The sequence below is a fragment of the Numenius arquata genome, chromosome 12 (genome assembly GCF_964106895.1).
Source record: "Numenius arquata chromosome 12, bNumArq3.hap1.1, whole genome shotgun sequence".
NCBI lineage: Eukaryota > Metazoa > Chordata > Aves > Charadriiformes > Scolopacidae > Numenius > Numenius arquata.
Genome location: NC_133587.1, coordinates 16611800 through 16638620, shown reverse-complemented (window position 1 = coordinate 16638620; position 26821 = coordinate 16611800). Strand labels below are relative to the sequence as shown.

The 26821-nt window shown below is 53.5% G+C and overlaps 1 protein-coding gene across 7 annotated transcripts in view; it reads right to left on the bottom strand.

The window, feature by feature from the left end:
* Positions 1–7045: 7045 nt before the first annotated feature.
* The window catches only part of DLGAP4 (DLG associated protein 4), a 70107-nt gene continuing 50331 nt past the window's right edge, over positions 7046–26821 (bottom strand). For 5 of the 7 annotated variants that reach the window (XM_074157681.1, XM_074157679.1, XM_074157680.1 and 2 more), the window contains 6 exons: positions 15198–15559; positions 13739–13830; positions 12894–13303; positions 11257–11348; positions 8196–8348; positions 7046–7444 (listed from right to left, as the gene is read on the bottom strand). In XM_074157681.1, coding sequence (XP_074013782.1) covers positions 7229–7444; positions 8196–8348; positions 11257–11348; positions 12894–13303; positions 13739–13830; positions 15198–15559 — 1325 coding nt within the window. In that variant the 3' untranslated portion in view covers positions 7046–7228. Of the gene's footprint in view, positions 7445–8195; positions 8349–11256; positions 11349–12893; positions 13304–13738; positions 13831–15197; positions 16035–26821 lie in introns of all 7 variants that reach the window. The other 2 variants (XM_074157685.1, XM_074157684.1) reach the window with 2 other exon arrangements.

The following is a 26821-nucleotide window of genomic DNA, read 5'->3' as shown; positions in this document are numbered from 1 at the left end:
CCTGTCACCGGCCTCGGAGCTCCCCTCGGAAAACCTGCTGACTTCTTTTTCTCTCTCCTGTAAACAAGGGTCCAGCCAACACCGTTTCTTCAGGGAGAGAAAGAGAGAATTAATATTTTTCTTTTTAAAGTTGGTATCTGTTTTAAGGACTATGGATGAAAAGCTTTTTCTCCCAAATCTCTGATCTCCCCCACCCTCCTCTTTTTTTTTTTTTTTCCCCTTTTTGTTTGTGGAGGGCCTTTCTGGTACCTCGTGCTGGCCGGGAGCCCTGCCTTGCCCGGGGAAGGGCCAAGGACAGATGAACTGGAAACCTGAAGTCTGTGGCATTTTTTCCACATGGAAAACATGGGACCCTTCTCTTTCTGCCTTAGGGTGTTACAGATGCTGCCAGTAGAAATCTCTATGGTGCTGTTTAGCAATTTTTTGTTGAAACGTTTTCCCTTTAATTGTGATTTATTATATGTTGTTTGTTTTTGGTTTGTTTGGGGTTTTTTTTTGGTGGTTTTTTTTTTTTTTTTCCTTCTATAAGCATTTCCACAACTTCCCCGTGCTTCTCTCGAGTTCCTGCTGAATGTGTGCACATTGTGTCCCGGAACAGAGAGCGCCTTGCTGCCCACTGGCAGCTGCCGGGGGCAGACACGAAGCTGAGACTGTGAAATTTTGTATCCAACTTCCTTAAACTTCCTTATTTTCAACTTTTTATTTTTATTTTTTTAAAAAAACCCAAACGTTTGGGAAGAGGCATGTTGTGGGCATGGGCATGTGTGTTCTGCAAGCGCATTTCCTGGAAAGCAGAGTCCTCCCGTCAGCCAAGTGCTGATGAGCTGCCCTGGGAACACAGAGGGACCCAGTCCTGGTTCTCCCTGTCCCCACCTCCTGCTCCAGCTCTGCAGGGCTGAGCCTGGCTGTGCGGCGCTGGGGACCTCTAGTGACAAGCTGGGAGCTGGCTTTGAGGCTCCGGGGCCGGTCCTGGCTGGGCATCGCTCGCTGTCACCCAGCGGGAGCCTGGGCGCTGCTCCTGGGACTGAGATATTGCTGTTTCACTGTAAAATGTAAGTTAAATAGCGATACGTACACACCTATGTTATCTGTCCTGAGAAACACTAATCCTAGGTAATTAGCCTGATTATTAAATTGCATGACTAGAGATAATAACGTTCCACAGGATCTGGTGCTCTGCAGTGGAGCCAGCGGTGCTGGGGGAGCAGGACACTGCAGGATGATGGGGCCTGGGAGGGAAAAGCACTGATTTTGGGGACTGGTATTTCCCATAAACACACACACCCCCCCTTTTCCTTCAGCAAGAAGGTGCCAGGGCAGAGGAGCTCCCGAGTGCTTGGGGGGCTGTGGGGGGGCCCCAGTTCATGTCCAGCCTTTGCCCTCTGCCTCCTCGTTAGGGAAAGCCCTGAATCTTAAGATTCCTTCTCTTATTTCTAGATAGCCCTTCCCCTGTCACTCCCCACTTCCCGCAGTTCTGTTTCCTCCCCCAGGGGAGGGAGAGGCTTTTTAGTCTCTCCCCCCCCCCCCCCCCCAATATTTTGTCCCAGCGGAACCAAAGCGGTTTCCTCCCCCAGGGGCAGGAGCTGTGTCTGCGCCATGGACCGGTGCTGCTGCCCCAGGAACAGACCAGAACGAGTGGGGAGGGCAGGGATTATTGGAATGAAATTTATGGAGCAAAAAACTACTGTAAATATCTTTTGTTTGTTTTTTTTTCTTTGGTTTTTCTTTTTTTTTTTTTTTCTGTTGTCAAATAAAAGTTTTTTAGTTTTGGTTGTTTTTTTTTTTTAAATACGAGCTGTGCCTGAGACTGGACTATGTAATTTGTGGGTGGCTTCACTTGCTCCCCCCTCACCACCTCCTGACACTCAGCCAAAGCAGCTTAAGAGCTCTAAGGAGCATTGCTGGGTGTGGAAAAAAAAATGGGGCCGGTGCCTGGCACGGGCCTGCCCCTGCCCCACCGCCGTTTGGTCCGACAGCTCTTATGCACTCGCTTCCCACAGCCTTTGATCCCGGCGCCTGGGAGCCAGAAAGCATTTGGCAGAGGGTGATGTGTTTGTGTCTCCCCTTTTCCTGGCCAGCACTGGAAAAATGAGATGATATTAGTGCTAGCCCCTTGGCAAAGGAAAAAAGAAGCCATCTCGGTGGGGCTCCACTGCACACGGTTGCCTGGGTCAGGAACGCTGCGAGGTGGGCAGGGGTCTTGCAGAGCGGCTGCTGGAGCAGCCCCTGCCAGCCTTGCTCTGCCCCATGGGGCAGGGGCATGGACGCTGGTAGCACGGCCACCGCGGCCAGGCTCTGGGCTGCTGGGGCTGCTCCTGTGCTGGCCCAGGGGCTTGGCCAGCCTCTTGCACGCACACTAGGAGTGCGACTGCCCATATTTTACCCACTAGTGTCTTCCACACACCCCAGCTCAGGGCTGCTCAGCCCAGCTCAGCCTCTGTGCCAGCGCAGTGCCCTGCCTCCCCCGGGAGGGATCGCTGTTCTCGACCAGTGCAGGGGTTGGAGAGGGGGCTGGCACCAGTTTGAGCCCTTTGCAGCCCTCACACCCTGGCTTCCCGCAGCATAGGGTGACCCCAGGGGCTCTGCACCCCCCTGGCACGGGGCAGGGGCTGTGGAAGGATGGAGGCACCCAGCCTCCAGCCAGGCCTCGCTCCTGCAGCTCCAGGAAAGACCCTGGGCAGCTCTGGTGACAGGAACAGCCACAGGGTGTCTCCCCCCTCCCCAGCCTGTTCACAGTGAGGAACGTGGGTTGGGGCAACCGGGGGGGGGGCTGGAGCCAGGATTCAGCCAGGGCAGGCGACTGCCAGCCCAGCTCGGGGTGGTGGTCTGCGCAGCAATGGGGGCTGTGGTAAAACACAGCTGGGCCGTACCCTCCCAGCTCTGCCTGCCCCTCCTGCAGCCTCAAGTAGCACCTCAGGGTTCCTGAGCTGCACCGAGGTGCCTTTGCCTGGGCCAGGTCCTGGGGACCCCCAGGCAGGTCGGGCAGAGCTTGGGGACTGTAGGGTTCTGTCCCTTCGCCATTGCCTTCTGGGTCACCAGCTGGGAGTGGTGCTCCCAGGAGGGTTCTAGCCAACGGGCCACCACCAGCCCTGCCCCAGCCCTGCAGCCACCCCCGCCTCCGGCCTGTGCTCTGCCCTGCGCACCCTCAGACCTTGCATTGAGTGCAGAAAAGCCTCGTTACAAGGATGCGTTCACACTTCTCATGCCACAGCCAACACTGCCCTCAAAATACCCACATGGGGTGCTAGGCTTCAGGAGACCCTCCCTGGCAGCGGCATCCCCTATCCTGGGGTAAAGAGGCAGTGCAGGGTGTCACCCTGTCCCCCAAAACAGTGCAACCAGAAGCTAAAGTTACATGTCTTGAGGGTCCCCAAACCCCCAGGGCCATGTTGGGCAGTGACAGTGCAAACCATCCCCCTCCTGTACTCCCCAGTGCTCCTCTTACCTGGATAAGGCAGGGGGCCACTGCCCAGGCACTGCTCTGCAGGGCATGTGCCAGCCTGGCTCCACGGTGCCCCTGGTCTCAGCACTGCCTGGGATGCTGAACTCGAGCAAAGGGCGCTGAGCTGGCAGCACGGGAGTCCCACAGCCAGCCAGCCGGCACACATGCTGCTCACAGGACAATCAGCGCTGCTGTTCCCGGAGCCCGGGGGAAGTACAGCCAGCACAGCAGCCACTCACATTCGGCCCTCAGGCCAGGGCACAAACCCCATGCAAAGACCCAGCATGGGCACCAAGGGGATTCTGCCCTCCTCGGTGCTGCCTGGGCCACGGGGCTCCGCTCCCTGTGTGGCCTGCCACCACCTGAGGAGAACCACGGTGGCCAGAGGTGCGAGGCCTGGGCCACCTCCATCCCTCCTGGTGCAGGCCGTGCTGAGAAGCTTGGCCTGGGCACCACACTCCCCCCTCTGCGTGTCCAGGGTGGGCAGGAGGAGCCCCCGGGCTCAGCCGGGCCCGTGGTGCGGCACTGCCGGTCCCTGCAGCGGGCAGGGCCAGGCCCGGCCGGGGTCGGAGCCGCCACCCCGCCCTCACACCACCCAGCGACCGGCACCGGGGGCGGGGCTTCCGGCATGAGCAGGGGGCGGGGCAGCCATCGGGCCACGCCCCCTCCCAGCAGCCTCAGCGTCCATTTGACCCAGAATGTACGCGCTCTATTGTGATTGGCTGGCAGGGCCAGCAGCCCCGCCTACTGCTTTACCCGGAAGTACATTTGACACAGGAGGCCCACCACCCCATCTACACTGGGGGCAGCCATTTTGTTTCAGTCGCCATTTTGTGGCAGGGAGCAGCCATTTTGTTAAACGTCATACAGCGCTGTGATTGGCTAACAGCCGTTTCTTGACACCATCCCACCCACGTGTTCTCAGGCAGCCCCGTGATTGGCTGCCCCGTTCCCCTGGCCCCAGGAGGGCTGAGATATAAAAATATATACATTTATATGCAATGTATGCGTATATAGATTTATGTAAAGGTATGTATAAATATGTATAAGTACATATTTTTCAGATATGTACTTCTGTATGTGTATACATGTTAATAGCTATATGTACCCTCATGAAGCTGTAGAGATTAAATATCTACAGCCCCGGAACTACAGGTACGAACCAGGCCAGACTCAGGGGAAGGGCTGCGGCACCCATTGGCCTTCTGGGTAAACCCCAGGGGCAGGGCTGGTCCCACACAGCCAATCACTGCCCACCACACCTACATGAACAGCCTATAGGGCTGCAGGAGGGGCGGAACTTCTGCCAGACGCACCAATCCCTGCACAGCTCCCCCCCTCCCTCCCACCCCGTCCCACCCAGCGGCCATCTTGGCAGGGCTGAAGGCCGCCATCCACTCATCCCTGGGGATGAGGAGGGAAAGAGACCGCAGGCGGCTGTGAATTCAGACTGCATTTGTTTATTTATTATTGGTTTGTGGGTTTTTGGTTTTTTTTTATGGTAAGTCAGCCAGCTTGTCTTCGCTGCTGTAAGTTCTTCTCCTCCAAGGTGGCAGGAAACAAAAGGAGAGTCAGGCAGGGACTGGCGCTCACGACGACCCAGCTGTGCCCCGCGGGGCCCCGCTCCCTCCCTCCTGGCCGCCACCACCGTGGAGCGCAGCACCTGGACCTGGCCCCGGCCCGACCCAGCAAGGAGCAGGAGCCATCTGGGCCCCGGGGAGTGACGAAGATCAGTTTGACACCTCAGGGAGCTGCTGCCCGCAGAGTACCAGCCCCGGAAAAAGCAGCTTTCCAGGCCTGCGCCCCCAGCAACAGCCACAGTGGGAAGAGTAAATTTAAAAAAAAAAAAAAAAAAATTGTCACCGTTCCCTGGCGTTCCCAATTTCAACACTAGAGATCTCTAAAACTGCTTTACAACCCTCCCCAAAAGCCTGACAGTGCATCCCAAGAAGCCTGTGTCTCTGCCCACACCAATCAACGCTGAACCCAAGTTAAATCACAGGAATCTAATTCCACCTTGGAGAATTTACAGTAGGTAGGCAGAACTCTCTCAGATCGGCTCTGCATGGACACCACTGGACAGTTATACAATGGGCACTCAGACATCACTTGGAATTTCACTTTTATTTATTTTTTTGCCTTCTGCATCACCAACACCCTCGCTGCAACGCCTGTGGGATTCTACCCCCACCCCCATGGAAGTAGCACACGATCTCCCAACTCCTTCAAACAAGTGAAGAAACAAACATAACAAACAAAAAAAGATAAATCCCCAGCAAGATCACTCAGGATGGGGCCAAATGCTTATTTCTGAGGAGGTGGCAAAAAAAATTTGGTGGTGGCAGCTCTGGCTTCAAGAAGCCAGACCGAAAAAGGAGACCCACAAAGGGGAAAAATGAGCTAAAAAATATTTCGCAATCCTTCCTCTACCCAGAGAGCAGGGAGATAAGCAAAAAATAGTCATCTGATTACACACAGGGTATATATTTTTACACACACTTTTACACACATCTAGATATAGTACATGTAAAAATATATGCTATACAGGTGCCCGTTCTCACCCAGGTGCTTTGCACCATCTGCGCTGTGCGTGTGGGCATGTATAAGTGTGTGTGAATTCAATGTACAGGTACTGCTAAGAGTATATGTGCATATGTACACGTACGTACAGGCGGGCAGCGGCCCCCAGCCGCCCCTGCCTTCCGCTTTGTACAAAAACCCACTCCTCTCGCCACAAAAACGCCACCACGCTCTCCCCACAGCCCACGTGGAAATGGCTCCCCCCCGGTGCAGGAGCTTCTCTCTCAACGAGCAAAGTCGAGGGAAATAATTTTGCAGAGGGAAGAGGAGATTTAAAAAGAAAAAAAAAAAATCAAAGTGTGGGTGTGTGGATGGTGCCTGTATTTGCTCTGTGGTCCTTCGCCCCCTCCTGAGCCCGGAGGAGGGTCCTGCTCCCCCCGGGACCGGCCAAGCGCTGCCCCTTCCCCGGCGTATTGCACATTCGCTTCTGGGGTGTGTCTCTACGACTCTGCGCTACATTCCACGGACCCCGTCCTCCTCTGGCTTCAGTACAACAGAGGAATAGGCCCCCGCCGTCCCATCCCCACCCCCGCCCACCCCTCCTCTTCCCACCCCAATATCCCCAAAGGAAAACAAACCACAACCCCCCTCCCCCCAAAAAAAACCCCACGACCCCAAGGAAGGCTGCTTGCCAGCAGAGTGCAACAGTAGTAACACACTGAAGGGGTGGTCTCTTCGGGAGCTCTGTGGAGGAGAGGTTATTTCTAATACGGTAAAACGAAGCCATGCAAAAGGTGGGATTTCGAGGGAGCAGGAAAAAAAAATAATAAAGGATGAGAAGGGAGCTGAGGAGGAGGAGAAGGAGGAAGAACACAGCATGGCAAGTGCTCAAGGCTTCATGTTTTCTTGTCCTCTTCTTGTAAACAAGCTAATAATTCTCATTAGATAGAACAAGTAAAAAGACTGAAGTTCCAAGTCAAGGGGCTGGAGTTTCCAGGAGTCTGTTCAGTCCGTTCAGCGACACCACAGCCAGTGAGAAAACCAGGGATATTTTTTCTTTTTTTTTTTTTTTTTTTTTTTTTTAAAATCTTCATTACTTAAAGCTGAGAGAAAAAAAGCCAACTCAGGAGCCCTTTTCAAGGATGGCTCATTGTCTCTAGACTGAATAAATCACACTAGTTTAGAGAGAACCTTTTTTTTTTTTTTTTTTTTTTTCCTTTTTAATGACTTATAAAAACCACACGGTTCCTTCCTCTGGCCCTTTGCTCAAAGGCGGGTCTGTGCCTCGGGTACGTAGATCTCGATGCTGTCTGCACTCTCCGTGGCTGAGTTCTGCCGGACGGAGGCAGCCCGCTTGGCTGCCATCAGCCGCTTGCGAGCTTCCTGGCGCTGCTTGTCTGAGTCGGAGGCTTTGTCCCGGTTCAGTTGGGATTTGGACTTGGCCGGCTTCTTTGGCACTGGAGGGGGTGGTTTCTTCTCTTCCTTTAGGGAGACAGTAAGGAAAAAAAAAAAACAAACATAAAATAAAAATGCACATACAGGACCTCGCTTTTGGGTGCGGTGGGGACTCTTACGGCAGGAGGGACTATGGAAGGAGACTGACTGCCAGGTGAGGAAAGCAGAAGCAGTTCTCCAGCAAAACACTCATCAAGATCAGCTTCCCCGATTTCTAGAAATGTGCTATTTTCCATTTCATGGCACAGAGGCCCCCTGTGAAGCGGACTAGAGCTGGCAGACCGTGTCTGCCCAGCTGGAGGTCAGAGCACAGCACAGGCAGCAGAGAGACTGAACTTCACCTGGAACTGCTAAATTTCAATATGCCACCCTGCCCAGAGCCATAGTCCTCCCTCCTGCCCCCGTGTCTAGTCAGGAAGGGACACAGCCCCTGCTGCATTTTCAAAAGGGTCCAGTAGGTGCTTTTTTTGTACCACTCGGACACCAGGAATAGTTAAAGCCCGTTCATGCAGCGCTTGTGACACTAGAGGCCTCTCTATCACTGCTTTAAGCACCGCCCCCCCCCCGCCCTGGTCTCTCTCCAGCCTAACTCTCCCCTTGTACACAGTTCTCTCCCCCGTTACTCAAGAGGAGTGGGCTCGGTGCACTGTGACTCCTCTGCACAAGCACAAGATGGTAAAAGCCCCAGAGATCTTCTGTTCCCAGGCACAAACAGACCCCAGATACCCCAAAACGTCTGTGAGGTGCCTCTGGCCGCTCCCCACCGCCCCACACTCACCTTTCTCTCCGGTGTCTCTGCCAGTTGCCAGCTATTAGCTTTCAGGTGGTACAGCTCATCAAACTTCATGCTGATGTCTTCAATGGACAACTGCAGGAGATCCCAAAACCCGGCTAGGTCCTGGGCCGTGGGTCTGGGATTGGCGTTAGGGTTCTAGAAGGGAAAGCATAAAAAAAAACACCAACCAAAAACACCTTTCAGAAAGAATACAGCCTCCTGACACGCAGAGCCACCTGCACAGCTTAAATATTCATCCTTTGTAAGTCTACCTGCCTGACAACCGAAACAGCAAGAACCCACAGGAGACACCAGCCCTAAATCACACAGGGACACAATGCCACCATTTACAGCCAAAACTGTGTCTGCAGGAATGGGGAAGCAGAGATCCCGACTGCATTTCTCCTACGGGAGCCTAAGGAAGAATCCCGAAAAGAGACACTCTCTGTAGAAGGCGGCAGCAGTTCCCATTCTCCCCAGAGCCCCCCCAGTGCTAATCCCACAGTAGTAACCCCCAACCCAGAGTCCCCAGCCTGTGATTCAGAGCTAGAATCATAGAATCACAGAATGGTTTGGGTTGGAAGGGACCTTCAAAGCCCACCCAGTGCCACCCCCTGCCCTGGGCAGGGACACCTCCCACCAGACCAGGTTGCTCAAAGCCCCCTCCAACCTGGCCTTGAACCCCTCCAGGGATGGGGCAGCCACAGCTTCTCTGGGCAACCTGGGCCAGGCTCTCACCACCCTCACAGCAAAGAATTTCTTCCCCAGATCTCAGCTCAATCTCCCCTCTTTCAGTGTCAAACCCTTTCCCCTCCTCCTATGGCTCCCTCCCTGATCACGAGTCCCTCCCTATCTCTCCTGGAGCCCCTTTAGGGACTGGAAGGGGCTCTAAGGTCTCCCCAGAGCCTTCTCTTCTCCAGGCTGAACACCCCCAACTGTCTCAGCCTGTCTTCATAGCTGAAGTGCTCCATCCCTCTGATCATTTTTGTGGCCCTCCGCTGGAGCCATTCCAACAGATCCATGTCCTTCCTGTGCTGAGGACTCCAGAGCTGGACACAGTGGTCCAGGTGGGGTCTCACCAGAACAGAGGGGCAGGATCCCCCCCCCTCGCCCTGCTGGCCACGCTACTTTTGATGCAGCCCAGGATGCGGTTGGCTTTCTGGGCTGCCAGTGTGCACTGCCGGCTCATGTTGAGCTTCTCATCCACGAGCACAGAATTTTCCCAGTTCTGAGACATCCGAACTGCTATCACAGGCCTGGATTGTCTTGGGAAAACACGGGATCAGATCTGAGCAGCTCAGCAGGAATCTCCGAAGAAAGCCCGGCAGTGAGCGGTGGGGCTGTGATCTCAGCCTCGATCAGCCAGAGATCAGCGAGCAGACGCTCAGCACCTCACCACCATCCCCTCCTCCTTTGCCAGCTTCCCTAAGGTGGCTTTTTTTGCAAGTCAAGGGGAATTCACCTTTGGGGAAGTCTAAGTCTTCAAAAATCCATACCGTGATAAAGCTTGGGGGGAAAACCAAACCACAGACTGCCACCACCCCCCACGTCAGCCCCGCTCGCAGCAAGGGCAAACCCTCGCCTTATATTTGAAGAGATCCGACTCACACAGGGCTTTGTGACCAACAAGGGACAACCCTGCTGGGGACAGTTTTACCATCTGCATAATCCACATGCAAACCAAGCAGGTTTGCAGAAGAACAGACTTTTCAAACATTCCCCTCTATTTGGTAAAACCTCGGTGGTTCACCTCAAAAAGCCCTTTAGAATTAAGAAGGAAGAGGCAGTTTCCAGCGCACGGAGCAGTATGGCTGCCTTACCGCTCACGCCCACCGAGAGACTCGGTGTATTCAGCACACTCTGCTCAAGCGCGCTCATGCAGGCACCGATCACAAAGTGTGCTCACTTTGAGGACTGAGTGCACCCTCAGCAAGTTTGCAGATGATGCTGGGTTTGGTGGGAGTGTTGATCTGCTGGAGGGTAGAAAGGCTTTGCAGAGGGATCTGGACAGGCTGGCTGGCTGGACCAAGGCCAATGGGATGAGGTTCAATAAGGCCAAGTGCCAGGTCCTGCTCTTGGGTCACAGCAACCCCCTGCAGCGCTACAGGCTGGGGCAGAGTGGCTGGAGCTGCCTGGCAGAAAAGGACCTGGGGGTGTTGGTCGACTGTGGGCTGAACATGAGCCAGCAGTGTGCCCAGGTGGCCAAGAAGGCCAACAGCATCCTGGCCTCTGTCAGGAACAGCGTGGTGAGTAGGGCTCGGGAAGTGACCATCACCCTGGACCGGGCACTGGGGAGGCCCCACCTCGAGGGCTGTGTCCAGTTTTGGGCCCCTCACTACCAGAAGGACATTGAGGTGCTGGAGCATGTCCAGAGAAGGGCAACGGAGCTGGTGAGGGGTCTGGAGCACGAGTCTTGTGAGGAGCGGCTGAGGGAGCTGGGGGTGTTCAGCCTGCAGAAAAGGAGGCTGAGGGGAGACCTCCCTGAAAGGAGGGTGTAGCCAGAGGGGGTCAGTCTCTTCTCCCAAGTCACAGGCGATGGGACAAGAGGGAATGGCCTCAAGTTGCTCCAGGGGAGGTTCAGATTGGATATTAGGAACATTTTTTACACGGAAAGGGTTATTAAGCCTTGGAATGGGCTGCCCAGGGAAGTGGTTGAGGCACCATCCCTGGAGGTACTTAAAAGCCGGGTTGACATAGTGCTTAGAGACATGGGTTAGTGATGGTTTTTATCAGAGTTAGGATGATGGTTGGACTTGATGATCTTAAAGGTCCCTTCCAACCTGGACAATTCTATGATTCTATGAAAAGAACTGCAGAGCACAGCCCAAAACCTGCCTATTCTGAAGGGAGGTTGCGGCTGTCAGCCCCCCACTGCTCAGCTGCTGGTTTAAATCATTGTTCAGCCACCATGGCACAGTGCTCAGGCTGTAGCCTACAGCCACATTGCCTCTGCTTTTACAGTGACAGTAGCCTGTTAACACCTGAGTACGTTCCTGTCGTGCTGTTGAAATAGATACACACCCCCGCCCCTCCCCAGAATCAGAAGACATAGATCCAGACTCACCAAGTTTTGTTCACAGAGGCCATGGAATTGCTGGAACTTCTGTGACATTAGTAGCTGTGCACTGCCCACTGCGCTCAGGACTTTTCCTAAGACTATGAGGGAGAGAAAAGAATACTTCAGTTCACACCAGAACTCGGGTGTTTCTGGGGCAAACAAACACTCTTGATTCATTAGAACAGGAGTTTCAGAGACCCCCCCAAGGAAGTAACTGCTCCCAGGGAAAGAAGATGCATTGAAACTATAATCTACGCATGTCTTTGCCAGCTATTATTGCTCCCTCCAGAGCAGGTCCCAAGCAGGCCAGGCTGAGAACATTACAGCCGAGTTTGCAGAAAAGTACCTTAAACTGCCTTCAGCCCATCAGATGTGTCACCAGCACAGTGGTCACACGTGCAGATCACACCCAGCTCTTCCAGCCATGCAGGAGGGGAAGGTGGCGAGCGGCAGGAGAACTGGCTCCAACCTCCATTTACCAGAAGGGATTTGTTGGCAGAGCCAGGGCTTTTCATACCCAGGACTTTATGCACCTCTTAGTGGTTTTTCCAGGAAGCCTCTGGGTACAGCAACGTTCCTCTGCCCACTAACAGAAAAACACTGTATGGGCTTTTCCCTTCCAAAGGCAGGGCTGAGAGACCCACAGCGGGTGGAACTGCACCATGAACAGGGATGAACTCATCCCCCCTCTCCTCCCCGGTCCGCTGCTGCGCCCACTGTTCATAGAGCTTGGTGGGACAAGTGTAAGCTGGGCGCTCTCTTGGAGGAGGAAATTGCTCTTAGGGGTCACAGATAAAATGCCACACTGGTCCTGGTGCCTCTTCTCGCCAGAGCACTCTCGCCACAGGCGAAACAAGGGTGTCCCCCAGGGGCAGGGAGAGCCCTGGCACTGCCCGTCCTGTTTGCAGCCAGTGCAGCATCTCAGTGCTATCGGATTAGAGATGAGCTCCCCCGAGCACCAGCACCGACACCGAGCTGTGACCGAGTCTCACCAGCATTTCACCTTCCTCAGGCAGCAAAAAAATTAAATAATCAACCAGACTCAGAGCAAAGATCCTGCCCTCTGCAGCCCAGTCACCCACTTGTGTCACTCTCTAGGGAAGCACAGGCTTTGCCAACTCATTTGAAAATAACGGAACAATCCCAGTTGGGACTGAACCCAACGAAACTAAGTGGCCTTGTGCTCCCTGTGCACGTGCTTTTGGTGTATTTAGCACAAATTCAGTGAAGCTTTCTCAAATGAAGAAACCTCCTCTTTGCCACGAGGACAAGTGCACCGATTCAACAGACCCAATGAGCTCTGAAGCCAACTGGACCTTCTCCTGCCAGCGTGAGTCCAAGGGGGTAGGCAGGGAGAAAGCTCCCCCAGCCTCCCCGAGAGCCATCCATTTGAGCTTTTAGCAGTTTTGAGTGGCCAGCAGCTGCACCATCCCCTGAAAGCCGTCTGTGTTGCATCGCAGTATTATTTCTTACCCCATCTGCTAGAGGAGAATTGTCCTATGCTCATTCCCATGCTGTGTCTCTCTGTAGGCTACCAGCAATTTATCTGCAGAAAGCTGATCTGATACTCGGTGACAGTTCTTTCGGGAGGGAGGAGCTGCAAGGCTGCTCCAGTCTCGTCTCCAGAGGCTGACAATACCTACCTTCTTCAGAGAGATTGTTCTCTTTGGTCTCCTGGTCCATCTGGCGGCACCAGCCTTCCAACCGCTCTGTTTCTGCCTGCAGCAGCTTCAGAAACCAGTACCCGTCCCGCCGGCAGGCTCCTGGCTGCGTGGGTTCTGCTGGCGAGGTGGAGGACGTCTCAAGCCAGGGGTCAGGAGGAGGGAGAGAGGAAGGCTCCAGGGCTGGGTCATTGTTTTCTCCATAGGAGAGGTTTCTCTTAATCTGTGAGGGCTTGGCTGGTTGCCTGGTGGTGGCATCGACGCCAACGGAGTTGTTGTGTTGGGGGCACTCAGCGAGGCTTCTCTCAGATGATTTACTGCTAGAGTTATTAGGTTCCTGTGTGTCAGAGTCTGTGTCCTGTTTGGAGGACATGCTGCGAGAGTGGCTGTTTCTAGAGAGACCGAAAGCACAAATCAAAGAGCAGAACTGGGCCTGGCCGGGACAGTGAAACGCATTTATGGTGCCCGGGGCTGAGCCTGCCCCTGCCCGCCCTGCCCCTCCTCACACACAGACACACACCACACGCAGACAGACACGATTATAAGGTTGCCTCCTTACTGCAATAGGCCGTTCAGACGAGAGGGCTGACGCACATCTATAATTACAGCTTGGATTTTTTTTTTTTTTTTAAATTTCAAACCCCCATCGATTTGTTTGTTTACAGAACAAGTGCTTTTCGCAGTGGGTGTGTGCTGTGGAGGAAGAGCTCTCCATGGGCCCCCATTCCCACCACTCATATTGGAGCATAGAAGGGGAGAAGGTCTAAGCGAAAGTGGGGGGAAGCGCAATTTAAAAGAAACTACAAAAGCTTGCGTCTTTCACTTACCGCCACTCGTCCTCTACCTGTACCCCGATGGACTGGAATTTGGTGGCTGGCGGAGGAGGCTCCTCTTTTGCCACTGGCTGAAGGCAGTCAACCTTATTGAACGAAAAAAAATACAGACAAAAAAAAACAGACACGAGAACTTGCTGCTGGAATTCACATCAGTAGACCAGGAGCGCTGCACACACACACACACCGACACCACACACCAACGCAGGGGTCTCTCAGGAGAGGAACAAGGCTCGGGGCTGCCATGTGAGCATCAGGACCGTACCCTGCTGAGTGTCTCCTCTCAGAGCCATGGGCTCTGCCACCTACCGCTGTTGGCACGGTTGGGGCACGCTGGGGACGGGCTGTGTCCCCCCAAAGGCACACTGTGTGTGTGGCATCCGACACGGGCAAAGGCCAAGAGATTGGAGAGAGAGCAGCGACCTGATTAAGGCCAACAGCAAAGCCCAGCTTCCTCTCTCCCAGGGACTGACGCCCTCCAAAGCTCTGGGTAAGAGGGTTAGAAGGTTTTAGGAAGGAAATCCAGGGCGTGGGGCAAGTGGCTTGGGAACCAGCTGAGAAAAGGAAGAGGAGAGGAAGGCTGGAAGCCTCTCCAATGTAAGTTCTCTTGCCCTGCTGCCCTTTCAGCATGAGTTTTGCCCCCCGAACCCTGCAGAAAAGCCTTTGCTATCCCATTGCCTAACTGGCCGGCCGGCCAGCCTTACTGTAAAGCCAGTGCAGAACTTACTGAGCACACACACACGTGGTGGCTCAGAGCCCAGACCCTGCATTTGGGTTTGCCCAACTGCTCGGGTTCCTGACTGCACCTGCGCTTTGGGGCAGAACAAGGGCTCGTGCAGTCACCATCTGTAACTGTGTGATCTGTCCACAAAAAGAGGGTACAATTGCAGATGACTTAAGTTCTGGTGAATAGAGCATGGATTTACACTATTCACTGGGTTCTCATTTGACTATGTAATCAACAGCTCATTTCCATCGATTTTCAGAGAGTTAAATGCTTGCAGCAAGAGAAGCATCAACCTGCTGGGAATGGTGGACCGGAAGGAATTGCTCCCTCCTGCCTACAGCCCTGGGACCATTTCACAGCCCATACTGTGTGGGTGTCCCATCTCTCAGAGGAGAGTTGTCTCCAGAACCGTGATGGACAAGGAGCACAGGCTCAGCATGGGTGCACTGGCAGCGAAGGGCCTCTTCAGAGGGTCTCACCTAGTTAACACAGTCCCACTGCTTTATGAAACATTTTAATTTTGTACTAAAAGAGCTTAGCCCTTCCTGGTCTGTTAGGGAAAGCTTCTGCTGTATTTCACCCCTGGGAACACAGGGAGTTAGTGTGACAAGGCAGTTAGTTTCTCTCGCTCTTCTAGGGGAGTTCACCTGCTCAAACACAACGCACACGCTAAATGGATGGGGTAAGGACGTTCCTTAGGACAAAGGAGAACAAACTATTCCGTACTTGTATTCCTATAGACGACAGCTTTCTTTTGGGGATGTTCTCCACTTTAGGCTCTTCGCTAGTCAGAGTCCCTTTGTCACTTTTCAAAGTTGCATTTTTCTGGGGTAACTCTGGAGTCTCTCTTGCTGGAGTCACGACGCTCCCCCTCGTCACGCTGGGTGTCCTGGTGCTGTCCAAACTGTCCGAAGAATTGCTGAGTCCCGACTGGCTGGTCACCTCACTCTTGTGGTCCTGGCTGTCCAGGTAGGTGTCCTGCGCCGATTCAGTGCTGCTCTGCACAGTGACAGAGATGAACGGCTTTGATGTGGTCCGAGGTGGGACGGGAGGTGGAGTCTTTTTATATGCCACTAGGCATGATGAACCTGCAGTAATGGAGGTGGGGAGAAGGGAGAATGCAAGAGACAGATTGGGGGGAGAGAGAGAGAGAATGAGAGAGAGAGAGATACAGTGAAAGAAAGAGAAAAAGCAGGTCAGTCACAACATCCAAGAGGAGCCTCCAAGCAGAAGCTGGAGGCATAAACGCAGAAACAGCCTACAGCCAGCAGCTCACACCGGGAAACCCAAACCAAAGCGTCAGGGGAAGCGAAGGCAGAGCCAGAGCTAGCTTGCAAAGGAAGTCAAAAGGAATACCATGATACACGAAAGGCTGGAAATGGAGAAGAGGTACAGAAAAGCCTCCCAAGAATGCTACAGGGTTTGGCAGGTGTAAGCCTCCACGCTGGGGAATTTTTCTTTGGCTAAACCCTATGTTTTAGTGTCCTAGTACAGCCAAGTGTCTCAGCTCTTTGTCCCATCAGTTGACAAGTTTCAGTGTCTGGACCAGGGTGATGTTTTTTCCTATAAAAACGGAAAGAAGCCATAAAGTTTGTTAGATGCTGATGGCAGGAACGAATGTTTGTGAAGTACCTTAAAAAAAAAAAAACAAACAACAAAAAACTATCTGCCACGCATTGGGGGAAAATACATCATCTGGTTGGAACAGCCCAAGAGTGACGAGCCTCCACGTCCCCAGGTCCAGCCAGCAGTGAGGCTGAAGATGCGTTCCCAGCAGGCACACAGCACACCCATATCCACTACAGGGACGTATACACACATGGATGGCCACACAGCTCACAGAAGGGCACCCACATGAACAGGGACAACAGCAATGGCCTCATCCTGCTCCTGTCTCCGGCTTGACAGGATGGAAGTCCATTGGTGACAAAGGTAGATCCTGCAGCAGCAGTGCTCAGGCACCCAGTCTGCCCAGTTCCCCAAAGCCAAAGTCCTACTCGGGCTGCTGCCCAGAGAGGTCAGACTGGTCTGGGCAGGACACAGCCAGAGAATAACACTGACCAGACACCCACCTACACCCCCTGACCCTTTTTATCCCATTACCCCTGTATGTCCCCACTCCCCAAATCACCAAAACCCCTTTCTTGTCCTACCTTTGCTTCCTCCCCTAAATATCCCACTAAGTCCTGTGTAATTCCCACTGCTTTCCCCCTGTACCCCATAATGTGTCCCAGCCCTTGGCAGTAACCTCCTTAGTCCAAAAGGTTACCTGGAGAGCTGCTCCCCGTGGCTCCTGGTGACGGGTGTCCTGCCTGGACACCGGGGCTCTGGTGGGACAACCCCAGGAGGGGCCTGGCCAGGGTGTTCAGTGCTCAGGGGTCCTTGGCTTGGGGTCCCACCTGCCACTGAATATCCCTGCTTGTCTGTGCTCTGGGCCTGTGATGGGCTGATGGCCCCTGGGATGGCCCCGGGGGCAGCCCAGCAGGGTACAATTTGGTCTCCTCCTCCTGCTGTTGTCTCTGAGCCCCTTCATGGTGTGCAGAGTTGTCACATATAATGCTGCCCCGCTCCAAGGCATCACCAGAGGGGCTCACACCACCCTCTCCCCTTGCACAACACTGCCCAGCCTCCCGTTTTGCCTTCTACGGGGGCCATGTTCCTGGAGCAGAAGCCTTGGTGCTGCTGCCAGATTCCTCCCCTGGGGGCTGTAGGTCTGTGTCGCGCTGAGCCCCCCAGCCCTGCTCCCCTGGAAGGGAGGTACGGGATCGGGGTAATCCTGCGCTGTCAGGGCAGTGCCTGCAGGGATCACCCTGCTCTGGTTGTCACTCTCCTTGGCTCCTGCTCCAACCCACGGTCCTCGGTCTCCAGCAAAGGGCTTCTGTCCTTCAAACTGAAACCCCATGCACACCTTTCCCCCCAGATGCTGACAGATCCCAGCACAGATCCATACAGATCCCTGGGTCACCCAGCCAACACTGCAGACAGGCTGTACAAACCAAACCCAGTTTTTAAGTGTCTCCCAGTACAGCTTTGATACCTGCAGGGGCCGTCATTCCCTCAGGCTCCCCGCGCCAGCCCATGTTCCCTGATCTCAGTAAAGTTTTGCACCTCAAATTCCAAGCTTCTACTTCCCAGTCCCATACACGACCCCCCTCCCCCAAACCTTCTGGCACAGCAACAGACATATATACACAGATACAGACCATTTTCATTAAATGATACAGAAAGACTTTACCATTTCCACCCCCAAATTAGCCACCGGCATAATAAGTACCAGATTATCGACCAGTCTCTGTTCTCTGGAACTCTGGATGCTTGGACTCCTTGGGGACCCCGAGGGCAAGCAGAGGAATCTGCCGCTGCCCAATGTTGCCTTCCACCCCCAAAGCACCCTGCCTGCATGTCCTGCTGAGCTCACAACAGGGCACCTGACAGACCTTGTCATCTTTTGGGGCAACTGGACACAACCAATTGTGGCCCAGCCCATCACAGGGTGCCTTCTGCTCCCGGCATAATTTGAGCACAATTTTAGAATTATCAAATGAACCCAATCTGAATTGATTACAGGTATGGGAAGGGGTGTTTCAGGTGACATGAGCCTCCCTGGTAGCTCCTTTTCCTCCCAGAGAGGTCCCTCTGCCTGCAGCAGGGGTTGGCCACGCTCACGGGGTGCCCAGGAGGGGTGTCTCTGCTCCCTCACGGTCCCCTGTGGGGTCAGAGCCGGTCTCCAGCACCCCTGGGAGCCCAGCCGTGTTCCCTGTGGGGAAATCACACAGCTACAGCGGGTGCCTTATTGACAGCATTTACACACACCTGTGCTTACACACCCCAGCTAAAGTTCCACTTCAAAGACAGAACCAAAAGGGAAGGGTTAGAGAGGAGGAGGAGATCTGTGTTGCCAAAAGCATTTATATGCCCAAAGATGCCGAGCAGCACTGTAACGCCGGTACTGCTACAGGGGAGCTAGACAGCCTACAACAAATCCGAACAGCAGCTCAGGAAGGCACAAAACCCATACCAGTTCCCCCCAGTCCAGCACAAATGGAGCAGTGAGAGTGGGACCTGTCCTGATGGCTGACCCAGCCCTTACACCACCCCCCAACACACGGCTCCCTCGGCTGCAGGAGGGACTCGCAGATGAAGAATAACAGGGACAGGTCACTACATCTGGGGACTGGGTTGTTCTTCAGCCTGATCAGTGCCCAGCGCTGGCACGGGCCGTGTAAAGCATTCCGGGCAGCCCGAGCCCACAGCTCCCATGTCCCCTGCCAGGACAGGAACTTACTATGCACTTTAAAAAAACACCTACAATGATTTCCTAAAATGTCAGATGTCAGATTTAAGCACCAGAACACAGCTACACGCATCCTTTAGCCAGTACTTGGTCACGTAAATACCGTGCAACTGCACTGGAAATTCTTCACCAACGGATGACTAAAAGGGTTCAGGTCCGACGTGCAGTCCCACCCTGTGCCCTTGCCCACATAGAGGGGACACCCCCATGCTCAGGACAGCAGCAGGACCGGCTGCAGACGCTCAAGCAGCACCAGCTCAGAAGTGTTTAGCATCTCCAAGTAAGCCAAGCTCACCAGCGGGATGCCTCTTCCAGAGGTACCACATTAGATGGCACCACTTGTGCCAGCGTAGGCTGAGCTGTGCCCAAGAGCTGGCCTCGGGCCACGGATGCTGCTTGGCAGGATCTGGTTCATCGTGCCAATGTATGAACCGACAGCACAGCAGGAGACGTGGAGGTGCCAAAGCAAGTCACTGCACAATTGCTCCCTCTTTTTCCCCCGTGTTCTTCGCTGGACATTCCCAAAAGCAGAAAGGGAGGACATGGAAGGAAGGACATGGACCTGTTGGAATGGGTCCAGCGGAGGGCCACGAAGATGATCAGAGGGATGGAGCACCTCCCCTATGAAGACAGGCTGAGAGAGCTGGGGTTGTTCAGCCTGGAGAAGAGAAGGCTCCGGGGAGACCTCATAGCAGCCTTCCAATATCTGAAGGGAGCCTACAGGAGAGCCGGAGAGGGACTCTTCGTCAGGAAGTGTAGTGATAGGATGAGGGGTAACGGTTTTAAATTGGAAGAGGGGAGATTTAGATTAGATATTAGGAGGAAATTCCTTACTGTGAGGGTAGTGAAGTACTGGAACAGGTTGCCCAGGGAAGTTGTGGATGCCCCATCCCTGGAAGTGTTTAAGGCCAGGCTGGATGGGTCTTTGAGCAACCTGGTCTAGTGGAGGTGTCCCTGCCCATGGCAGGGGGGTTGGAACTTGATGATCCTTAAGGTCCCTTCCAACTCTAACCATTCTATGATTCTATGAAAAGCCTCCATAGGTGTACTGCAGATCTGCGCAGGTTAAAGCTCGCCTTGTTACAGATGTTTCCCTGCTCTGCCCTTACAGCAGAAATCTTGACTACACCTTCCTGAGGCAGAGCATGGGTTGCTACACAGGTAAAGCCTTCCTCACCCGAGCTTTGCCCCACCGCAGCAAGCTCCCCTGGCTGTACAGCTCTACGGCCTCTGGGCTGCCTGCTGGAACGGTTCATCTGCCACCAAGGCCTGCCCATGCAGAACACCATGGCTGAAGATGGAGGAAAACATGTCCAGGTGGGGTTTGAATGTCTCCAGAGATGGAGACTCCACCACCTCTCTGGGCAGCCTGTTCCAGGGCTCTAGCCACCCTCACAGGAAAGATGTTCCTCCTTATGTTGAGATGGAGCTTCTTATGTTCCAGTTTGTGCCCGTTATCTCTTGTCCTGTCACTGGGCACCACTGAAAAAAGACTGGCCCCATCCTCCTGACACCCACTCTTTGAGTATTTATAGGCATTGATCAGATCCCTCCCTCAGCCAGCCTTCTCTTCTCCAGAATAAAAAGACCCAAGTCCCTCAGCCTTTCCTCACAAGAGAGATGTTCTAGTCCCCTCATCATCTTTGTAGCCTCTGCTGGACTCTCTCCAGCAGTTCCCTGTCCTTGAACTGGGGAGCCCAGAACTGGACACGGTGCTCCAGATGGGGCCTCCCCAGGGCAGAGAGGATGACCTTCCTCCACCTGCTGGCCACACTCTTCTTGATGTCCCCCAGGATGCCATTGGCCTTCCTGGCCACAAGGGCACATTGCTGGCTTGGGGTCATCCTGTTGTCCACCAGGACTCCCAGGTCTTTTTCCTCAGAGCTGCTCTCCAGCAGGTCAGCCCCCAACCTGTCCTGGTGCAGGGGGTTATTCCTCCCCAGGGGCAGGAGCCTACACTTGCCCTTGTTGAAGTTCATCAGGTTCCTTCCTCTCTGCCCAACTCTCCAGCCTGTCCAGGTCTCGCTGTGTGGCGGCACGGCCTTCTGGTGTGTCAGCCACCCCTCCAATGGGGTGTCCCCTGCCACCCGGCAGCGACAGGGACGCCATCCTTCTGGGAGCCGAGCTGGCAGGAGGTGGTTTCTGGGGTGGTTTCCAGCAGCACAGCTCCAGTTCCCCAGCTGCTGTTTACACCCACAGGGCTGGAATGTCATTGGGGAGAGTAAATCAATCGCTATCTGATATCGAACACGGGCACCAGGCAGAGTGCGGGGAGGGCAGCACATCAGCACAGAAAGGCAGTAGTTTCCTGGGGAAAATCAGCAGTGTTCAGGGTCAATAAGCTGAATTCAAATTCATCCTTCCCCCTACCAACAGACAGTACAAACATCGCTTGTGCTGCTGTTTTTACAGGGGGACACCCTGCATCCCCTTGTCTCGTTCCTGGGGATCCCTTTGTGCCACCCGGTGCAGCTGAAGAGCGTCACAGGTTTCGCTAGAGGGGAACCACACACTCCCAACAAAACAAATGCTCCTGTTAATGGACACGTGGCCAAAGGGCTGGCTCTGGGAGCTATAAAAACAAGTTTATGGCTCCAAGAAACATTGCAAAGGAAAGGAACACAAAAAGATCAGAAGCCTCAAAGAACTGCAGATACTCTGATTAGCACGATTACAAGTTAACCCCACTAAAGCTTTCTACAACCATAAAAGAGGGACTTTTGCCTGTGCAGCAGGCCCAGAAACCACACCTTACCTAAAATGGCTTTCAAAAGCAAAAGTGGGAGTAAGCCCATCTAGAACTGCCTGCCCTTCTGCCTCAGTACAACCCTGAACCCAGTTCCAGCACTTCTTCTATCTGTGGGAAGAGGCAAGATACCGAGGAAGCCAAGAGCATCCCGATATTTCTGCAGGAGAGATGTTCCTGCACCAACCACCCTCCAAAACAGTGTGGAAGAGCAAGAAAACGTGGAAGTTTTGCTTAAGCTTCCAGCTTTGTGGCACTAGACCCTTCCTGCTCACAGGATCTTCGAAGGCTTATTTAAGCAAGCTGTTAGAATTCACAACTGCCCTGGGGATGATTGATTTGGGGGGGAGGGGAGAGCTGCCTGTTTATAGCCTTCCTTGCATAATTATTTTTAGAAAGCAGCATGTTTCCAAATAAGCATCTTGCCCATGACATTACCTGCTGCTCGGGCAATCCCCACTGACGTGGCCCCAGGCAGAAGAGCTGTTTGCAGAGCCTGGAGAGCCCTCCCGGTCCCCAAACTGGCTGGGCACCCCCGGGATCCTCTCCTTCCAGAGAACCTGGTGTTTGCTTCTTGGAAGACTAAACATAGGAGTCATAAAAGAATATTAAATGCAGCCCTGCCTTAAGAGGGCCCTGTTCAAACACTCCCAGGCTGTGCTTACCTGCTCAGTACCCAACAGCCCCGCCGAGATCACAGCCAAGCTATTTGGGTTTAGACTTAAATATCATAATTGCCCTCAAGCACGCCTTTGGCATGAAGTGTCCAGTTGTTTTGTTGCTATTGCTGATTCAATACAGCCTGGTATTTCTAATCATTCCAGTGACTTCAAGGACCTTATTCAAGCCATCCTCATTTTTGTTGAATTATCTCCAAGGCTTGAACCCTGGTGGGATGGGGGGGCAGGTCAGGCTGCCCTCAGACACACCAGCGGGGCTCAGGCTGCTCCTCGCACCTCCTTTTCTCCATGGGAAGATCTGAAGAAATGACCTCATTTCCCTCTGCAGAAAGCAACATGCTCTGAAATAATCTCTCCTGCTACGAGACAAGCTCATTTGTCTTTCAAATGAACCAACCCAATAATCTTGCAGCAGATGAGACCTGCCACCAGCTGCATTCTCCCCGCAGAGATGCTGGTGGCACCTCTTTAGGCTTGTGTTTGCCACAGCGTCTCACAGATGGAAGGAGCTGGGTTTAGAGGCAGTTTTTGGTGGCAAAGGGAACTGGAACAGCCACATTCCAAGCGGCCTGACCTCTGATTTCCATCAGCTCACAGAACACTTCAAGGTTGAAACTATAATGAACAGCAGGATGTTTTATTTGTAGAGAGTCCAAGTAAAAATGATTCCCAGTTACAATCGCTACTGGAGACAATACAGATCTTTATTGATTTCACGGTTCACAGCAATCACTTCAGACCTTATTTTTTCTGCTAAAACAGCATTTACAGCCACGGCCACAGCGCACAGCTCAAGCTGTATTTGGCATGTATAGAAGCTGTTTGAATATTGTGCAGATTGAAGGTCAAGATACCTGCACCAGTTAGAGGCGCAAATGAGAAACCTGCCCACATTTTATTAATCAAGAGGACAATATTTCCACGTAGACAAGACAGGGAATCCATGTGAAGATGCCATCTCTTGCTCTGACAGAATGACTGTCTTTAGAGCACTGGAGAAATTTTAAATGGAGTCTTATACTGGTTAAACAAAACCACACTCCTGGACAGCAAAGTTAAGTGACTGCATTCGTTTAAAGAGACTGTTTACGGAAATACTGTAATTACCCACCCCTCAAGTGTTTTCCCTTCATAAATCTCAGTAGTGCTGATCTTTGTAAAAAGAAAAATGTCACCTCGATACTACACAGAGGAAAACAGGCGCCCGACGGGGAAAAATGCTGCTGACCATGACTAAGCCGGGGGAGTAGGGGACGGGCTTTGACAATCCTCACTCCACCACGCTGTGTCTGACCCCCAGCAGCAGCAGGATCCCGGAGCAAGCAGCTCCCCCACCTCGCAGTCCAAGCTGGGTGGCACCTCCAAAGAGGCTGAAGATGCTGAGAGACCTACAGAGCAACCAGCCAGGCAAAGCCCTTCTGAAGCTCTCAGGTAATCAAGGGGAACATGATTAGCACCTCACCAGCTCCCCAGAGCCTTCAGCTTTGCTTATGGTACCTGCTGTTTGCTTATAATCCCAGAGCCAAGACACAAGCCAGGCTGTCCTGTAAATTAGACAACCGAGCAAGCTCTGGGTGCTCCTCCCAGGAGCAGCACCAGGAGAAGGCACCACCACCCCCGCAGTACAGCCCGGCTCCTGCCCCAGACCATCCAGACCACCTCAAGCAGTTCTGGGGAAGGTTGGTGGAGAAATGCAAGCTTACATTCCCCTTATTACTGCCCTACTCACCCTCAGCTCTTGGCCCCGGCATGGCTCAGTAGGTAGAGCAGCTGAGCCCAGTGTGGAGTGACAGCTGGGACAAGGGGACCACTGCCACACCACAGCCAGTGGGCTGCTGCTTCTCCCACCATACAACCAGCTGAAGACAGACACTTGTTTCCAGGATGGACAAAAAAGCCTTGGGCTCTCTGCCCCCAACCCTTTTGCCAGGCAAAGGGGCAACCCCTCACACCAGCCCCGTGGACTCCCAGCAGAAGCAAGAGCAGAACAGAAACAGGGAGCACACCAGAGAGGCCACACTGAGTGAAGGAGGGTCTGCAGCAGACACCAAGGAGAGGTGAGGGGCAGCAGGTCCATCTCTCCCACTGAAGCAGCCTGGGGTCATGCCCTGAAACCCCACCAAGCTGCAGCTCTTCCTCCCAGCAGCTCTGGAAGATGACCAGACCTCTGAGCTGTACCCAAGTCACTTCTCCTGACCCAAACAGCTACGGGAAGCGGCTATTTCCACTTGCAGTGAACAGCATCAACTCACCCATGAGATAAGCACAGAGAGGGGAGATGCCCCTACTAACAAGTACCAGTGTGGGAACACTGGCTTCCTCTGGGAGCACCCACCATCCAACCCACACACATGCCTGACCCAGACCCCAGCTCCCTACTGGTACAGCCGGTACCAGGTTTGTAGACTACATTTCAGCTACCTGGTGTTTTGCTGCTGCAGAAAGAAAAGAAATAGCTTCTTAGCTAAAGCTCCACCACAATCCAGTCAGAGAAGGTCACAGAGCTGCCTCCTCCTCACTACTGAGCAGCAAGTGCTTCCATGTCTGCCAGGGCCACAGCACTGAACAAAGGCCTGTGCAAATAGGTCTTGGCTTCCCAGCTGGGAAACCACCCACAAGTGCTGAGCTGTGAAGGACTTTTCACTTGCTGCTCCTGTTCAGCTCCAGTGCCCACCCTGGGCACAGCACTCCTGGGCATCTCCAAGGCTACACTGGCAGGACAGTATTTATCACCTAGCTATTCATCTGCCACGTGTTATTAAGAACAAGAGACTGCCCTGCACTTGCTTGACCACGGCCAAGTACAGTAAGTTCTGGCATGTTATTGAAACAAAAGAACTGGACATATCTGCAGGAAAAGGACCTCGAACTCAAGGGAGCATCTCTCAAACATTACACTCAAAGAGCCCACCCCTCCCATGCAAATGCAGAAGCAAAGGGCTCTCCTTGAATATCACTGTGTGTTTTTAGACTAACAGTACAGCTTTCACCCAGAAATACACCACAAAATACTCCATGCAGCCATTTGTGTATTTCTGGTCACCCACAACTGAGGTGCCTTTAGGGAGAACCGCAGCACCAATTAACAGTACTGACTAATTGTGCTGGGTGGAGCAGGGAGGGCTCAGGGTGGCTGGACTCCACCACTTCGCCTGCACAAGACTGAGCTGCCACTTCTTGTTAAGAGTCCTCATCCCTGCACTTTGGGGATGGGGGGGAGCAGAAACGTTCCACCACTGAAGAAAAGGCTAAGAGGGTTGTGATCTCTTTATGTGTGGGACTTTGGGTTTTTCAGTGTATCAGAAGTTTGAGCTCCTTGGAGATGCTCCGAATTGAAATTTGTAGCCTGCTTGAACAGAGAAATTATAATCAGCCCTTATACACTGAAAACTATGGCACTGGGAAGGCAAGGCAGCTTGCCTTTTTTTTTTTTTTTTTAAAGCCACTTGTAGAAGGTCACAAATTTAAAAGAAGCACGAAGCATCAGATGACACCACCGAAGAATGCTGGGGTTTAAAAATACAGTATCTCACAGTGCTGGTCTTCTGACCAAATTGGCCACCTCGGCAGAGCCCCCTTTACAGCAGGGACCCAGCAGATGCTGCAGGGAATGGAACGCAGGCACCGACACTCCCAAACCCATCTGCAGCCACCGGGGCTTCTATTTGTATTAGAAGAGACATTGCAGTTTCTCCCCACCCTCTCCAAAGTAATTTTCAGCATGATTTTTAAAGCAAGTTGGAGCAGCAATAGGCAACCCCACCCTGCTCTGCAGACGCACGTCCAGCGGGCTGTCCGTCTGTCCCATGGGGCTGGGGCAGGTCTCCGGACCAGCCAGCACACAGCAGCAGCTTAGGGGAGCATTCACCCCCTTCTCCCTGCCTGAGATGTTAATTCATTAACAAGCACCGAGATCCCCAAACCAGTCGTCCTGCCTCAAGAAGTCACTGGGAAGAGAAGAGCAATGAGCAGGGTCCCGGGAGAAGCAGAAGCGCTGCTCGGACAGCGTGGGGGTGCCTGGTGCCTGGGGACAGGGACCATTGCCTCGCCTGCTACCCCATTGCCCATGACATGGTGGCACACACATTTTTGCACAAAGGGGATGAAAAGAAGGGAACGGTCCATCAGTTCAGCGTGCCTTTGTTCTGTACTGGCAGTCAGGTTGTGCTTGTCCCTTCAACAGCCTCACTAATGAGGGCTAATGCTTAATGAGCTTAATACACCAAGAGATGGGAAGCAGCAGAGCTAAAGGGAACCCAAGTCCACAGATCCCTGGGGTTCTACTCATCATCCACAATCATGTGGTCTCCACCCAGACCAGGCCCTGAAGCCAGGGCCCTGCTCCAGGAATTCAGCCACTGCAGCAGCAGAGTCCCCAGCATGTCCCCGCACACCCCTGGCCAGCAGCACATGCGCCACCAGCACCTGTGCTGCCAGCTCATCCTTGGATATGGCTACACCAGTACAACCAGTGCTGCAGAGTCACCAAACCAGCCCAGTCCTTGTCCACAAGCCTGCACAGACGGGCTTGTAGACAGAGTTGCCTCTTCCCCAGGACCAGGCACAACCATTGCCTGTCCCTGGCCACACAACAGCGAGCAGAGCAGGCAGCAGGGGCTACCAGAAGTGC